This window comes from Ovis aries, chromosome 20, assembly GCF_016772045.2.
Source record: "Ovis aries strain OAR_USU_Benz2616 breed Rambouillet chromosome 20, ARS-UI_Ramb_v3.0, whole genome shotgun sequence".
NCBI lineage: Eukaryota > Metazoa > Chordata > Mammalia > Artiodactyla > Bovidae > Ovis > Ovis aries.
Window position 1 is genome coordinate 32,228,026 of NC_056073.1, and position 5,318 is coordinate 32,233,343.

The 5,318-nt window shown below is 44.4% G+C and overlaps 1 protein-coding gene across 2 annotated transcripts in view; it reads left to right on the forward strand.

The window, feature by feature from the left end:
• KIAA0319 (KIAA0319 ortholog) overlaps positions 1-4,094 on the forward strand; it is a 76,159-nt gene extending 72,065 nt beyond the window's left edge. For both annotated transcript variants that reach the window (XM_060403441.1, XM_027958422.3), the window contains exons 20-21: positions 633-724; positions 1,011-4,094. In XM_060403441.1, the coding sequence (XP_060259424.1) occupies positions 633-724; positions 1,011-1,189 (271 nt within the window). In that variant the 3' untranslated portion in view covers positions 1,190-4,094. The remainder of the gene's footprint in view (positions 1-632; positions 725-1,010) is intronic.
• Positions 4,095-5,318: the final 1,224 nt, after the last annotated feature.

The window sequence follows — 5,318 nt, forward strand, 5'->3', positions numbered from 1 at the left end:
CAGTGGTAAAGAATCCACCTACTACTGCAGGAGACGCAGATGCAGGCTTAATCCCTGGGTCAGGAAGATCCCCTGGAGAAGGAAATGGCAACCCACTCCAGTATTCTTGCCTGGAGAAATCCATGGACAGAGAAGCCTGGCCAGCTACAGTCCATGGGGTCACAAAAGAGTTGGACACGACTTTGCGACTAAATAACAGAAATATCAAATAAAAAGTTAAAAAAAAAAAAGGTACATGATGTATCTCAGACTCACCAAACCCAGATTTGGCTGTGACACACATCATTAATAAAGAAGATTGTTTGTGTGCTAGACACTCAGTCTTGTCCTACGGGCTCCTCTGTCCATGGAATTCTCCAGGCAAGAATACTGGAGTGGGTTACTAGTCTCTTGTCCAGGGGATCTTTCCAACTCAGGGCTCAAACCTGGGTCTCCCACATTGCAGACAGATTCTTTGCCGTCTGAGCCACCAGGGAAGCCCCACATATCATTAATAAAAGATGCCAATTAATAAAATGAAATAGCATTCTAAAGGCACAGCATTTCCTTTAGTGTCCTCCGTGTGTTTTAAATCCTGGATCCCACCTACCTCTCTGAGAATCTGAATTGACCTTTTTCTTTGTCCTTTTCAGACGAAAAAGGACAAAGATAAGGAAGAAAACAAAGTACACCATCCTGGACAACATGGATGACCAGGAAAGAATGGAGCTGAGGCCCAAATATGGTAAGTCTCCAAGACAGTTTCCCAGTGCCTTGCCAGTGTTTAATCCCGGCGTCTGAGAGTCACTCTGTGAGAATGCAGCTGATAAGTGATGGAGCTTAGGCTCAGGGTCAGGAGTGATTCCACAGTCCCTGTTAACACCCACCGGGGAATCCCAAGCGCCTGCTGCCTTGGAAGTGATGGCTTTGCAGGTGCAGAGCGCAGGGCTCAGTACTCGGGACCAGAATGATAGATGGCGGAGAGGGAGGATGCTGCTCCCCTCCAGAAGCGTCTGTCCGTTTCTCCCTAGGAATCAAGCACCGAAGCACAGAGCACAACTCCAGCCTGATGGTGTCTGAGTCCGAGTTTGACAGCGACCAGGATACAATCTTCAGCCGAGAGAGGATGGAGCGAGGGAATCCGAAGGTTTCCATGAACGGATCCATCAGAAATGGAGCTTCCTTCAGCTATTGCTCAAAGGACAGATAATGGAGCGGTTGGTTGTGAAACAGAAGGACGTCTACAGGAATCCTTTAATCCCAAGAGTCAGTGGGAGTTACAGACAAAACTCACTCTTGTTAGAATAGCGCGTTCCCGTCCTTTCACCCTGGGCTGGAGGTGTGTCCCCATAATTGCAAAGACGTGTCTTCTTGGGGTTTCCGAGACACAAAACAGAATGAAAACAATGCTCTTTTCACTGAGATGCTTGTTAGTAGGAGTAAAGGTGGGGTAAGACGCTAAGGTATATGCTTAAAAGAGGTCTGTGTTTTTGTAGCTAACACAGCATTATAGTCCTATGTTAAGAAAAAGATGAATCTGTTTCTGTCTGCAGACCCCTGGGGAAGGTGAGTTCAGTACAGATGCAGAGAGGACTGACTTCTCTTAGGAGCAGTAATTGCCTTTAAAGATGACTTTCCCAGCATGGTTTCTGTCATAGGAGTCTTGGGGCCTGAGTTCTGTGTGTATTAAGCTGATTTATCTGCGGTGTGGGTTGCCCTCTGTCCAGCCAGTTTCCTGTGCTAAAGAGACACACGTACAGAGCTGAGGTCTCCTGTTTTTGCTGCTTCGAGACAGCCAGCCACCATTTCTGTGCTGTTTCTAGCGAGTAGCTCTAGGAAGTTTGAGAGCTCAGGAAGAATTGTATTCTGAGGACCAGAAGCAACAGAGAGCGAGGTGGGGTTTGCTGACTTGTGGGTTGAAAATCGAAGATAACATTTTAACAGGTTTCTGAGAAAAACAAACTATTGCTGAGGCTTCTCTCCGCTCCAGTTTACAGGAAACAAGAAAAGTGATTAGTAATTCATCAGTGGTTTATCATGTGCAATAGGCCATGCGTTTGGACCTCCACCAATAGGAATAAAGACTCAGCAGCTTGGTAATATACATGATCAGGGATGTGGGCCCTGTGGATGCAAAAGTGGTAAGGGGGAGGGCTGAGTGTATTCTCAAACTCTGAAATACCACCAGTCTTAATGAGAATGGTATGCTTTTGATACTCAGCCCCTGTAGTTACTCTTCCTAATAACTTGACATAGATATCATCTTAATTTGTTTAAAACTGCATTTATTCTGCCATTTTCTACTAAATAGCTTATTTTAAATGTATGAAAAAAAGCATTTCTAATCACAAAGCCGCATCCTAGAGCAAGGAACTACAGTGAACTGTAGCCTGAAAACTCAGCTGGCTGCTGATCCTTTGCCATCCACCGTGGTCCTGAGGCTGATGGCCTGGGCGGTGCCCTTGGCGTTCTTTGTGAAGAGATCAGCATGAGAGATGGGGCCCATCGCAGATAGAACCAGGGTTGTGGCGTCAAGCATGACCACATTTAAGCAATATTCTGTTGCACAAGCTTTTGTCACAGGAGAGGGAAACCGGGATTGCTTTGCTATGATTAAGTGGAGAAGCAAGGCCATTAAATCATGAGGTTTAAATAATCAGGACAGGACAATAGAGAAAACAGTTCCCATGGGCCACTGAAAAAAAACGAAGCTTTCCGGTGCTGCTGTTCTCGCTGCTAATATCCATCCTCTTGAGACGGTCTTGTTTTTAATTATTCTGTTTTCTGGGAAATGGCAAAGTAAAAAGCATACAGGTATGATTTTATTTTTAAGCATTTCTTTATGTGTACACTTTCTGTCTAGCCAGCCAGTTCAGTCCTGTTGATGGTGTTAAAAGGAAAATGTGATGCTTTTTACATAAATATTTATCTTCATAAACTTAAAATCTGCCCTACCCAGTGGCCAGTTATATTATCTTTGTGCACAACTGGAAATTTCTGGCACAGAGGATGGCAGCCTAAATATGATGTCGGCAGAGCGCAGTGGTGGAGAAGTGATCATGTGTTAAGTGCTATCTATGTACATAATATATGTATTTTACATACTCTATTCATCCTTACAATCAAGCTGGAAAGGTAGCTATTATTCTCATATTGAACGTAATAAAGGCCCAGAGAGTTTAAGTAACTTGCTCACGGTCATGGCCAGTCAGTGGTGAATATAGGAATCGAATGCAGATTTTGTAAGATGCAAGGTCCATGCCTTCCACCCTCCTCCCCTATACACAAAGAACTCCCATGCCCAGTTATTGGAGGGCAAATTCTGGTGTGTCTTTTGGACCACTTGGAAGTTTTGTTCCTAGGACCAAGAATTCCCTCTGTGAAGGGAGCAGAAGGCAAAGGGGGAGAAGACTTCATCTTTTCTGTGGGATCACCCCCGAGGCTGCCCCTCTGGGTGGCCGAGCACTGCTTTTGCCTCTGCTCCCTTTCTGACCCTGTCTCCAGCCCAGCGGGTCTGATCCTTCTACCACCAATGGCTCTTGAATCTATGGTGGATCAAACATAAACACCACACCAGCGATCAGAAAGTGAGTCGTCTCTTGTTATCCCACTTCTCATCAGAGGAGCCAAGCATGAGGTGGAATGCAGCCAGCATTCCTCGCTTGTGCACTTTGCATCAAGGGCCTTGGGAAGATGAAGCTCTGCAGGAGCTTAGATGAGCAAAGCAGGGCCCAAGAATGTGGGAGAGGCCAGTGGTAGGGCTCACAAGATGACTATTAGTTGCTGGCTAAAAAAATCAATGGCGGAGCATTCAAACCCACAGTATTAAGAGGTCAAGCCTGTGTATGACTAAGGAATCTGCTGAAAGAGACAAAGTGAGGTAAGGAGTAATACCATGTGGCATGCCAACACCACCTCCTTTATGGGCAGAGAGGAGGGGCAGTACCATTCTTTTCTGTGTATGACCAAACCATCATGGACTTTGGCTGGAGTCTTGGTTTTCTTTACTTTTTTTTTTAATGTCTTTTCCCCATGTATTGACAAGGTATCATTTCTAATATAACACTATTAAATGTATGTGCTAATCTGAATAAAGGTGTCTGTATTCTCTGTAATGCGTCCATGCTGTTGTGTGGGTTGGGATGATATTCATTCTTTATACCTCTGTATAGAGGGATTTCCCAGGGAGGAGGCAGCAGACTGGCCCATGACCTGTTTTCCTGCAGCCACTGAGTTAACAATGGTTTTTACATTTTTAAATGGGTGAAAAAAAAATCATATTTCTCTGACACTTGAAACTCACATGGAATTCAGGTGTCAGTTCAGTTCAGCCATTCAGTCATGTCCAACTCTTTGTGACTTATGTACTGCAGCATACCAGGCCTCCCTGTCCATCACCAACTCCTGGAGTTCATTCAAACTCACGTCCATTGAGTCAGTGATGCCATCCAACCATCTCATCCTCTGTCATCCCCTTCTCCTCCTGCCTTCAATCTTTCCCAGCATCAGGGTTTTTCAAATGAGTCAGTTCTTTGCATCAGGTGGCCACAGTATTGGAGTTTCAGCTTCAGCATCAGTCCTTCCAATGATGTCAGTGTCCCTAAATAAAGTCTTATTGGAACACAAGCACATTCATTCCTTCCTTTGTGCTACAAGAGTAGAAGTGAGTAGTTTAAACAGAGACTGTGTCCTAAGAATATAATGTAATGTAATATAATCCAGCAGAACACCTGAACAATCACTCTTGCCCACTAACCCACTGGGACAGTGGTGTTGTCTGTGGTCTAAATTGTGGCCACTCCTTCCTGGTTAGCTGATAAAATGGATGGATTAGAGGTAGATTTACAGACCACCAATTTCCAAACCCACTTCCACTTACTCATAAATAACATACAAATAGAATATAGCCTTTCAATATTCACACCTAGCATGACCAATTTTTTTTCCCACCAGATTTCCCACTAGTTTGATGAAATGAATATGAAAACCACACTAGTTTGCATTTTAATTTGTTGCAAGCTAAGTCAGAGATAAAGAAACTGTAACAGGTGAAAATTTACTGCTGGAAATAGTAGGAAGAAGAAAATACACTTCCAAGCGAAGGCCTAGACTAAGCATGGAACAAACCCACAAATTTGAGTGTAAAAAATAAACAGAAACATCAATAGAGTCAGGCTACCAGAAGAGGGCGCTTTCACGCCCTGTGATGATAGCAGAGCCGGCCAGGAGGAAGGCCTCTCTTTCCTGATAAGGACTCAGCCAATGAAAAGCCACGAACACTTAAACCCGCCCAACTTCCGTTTCCTCCCTATAAAAGCGTTTTTCTTATGTTGCTGTGC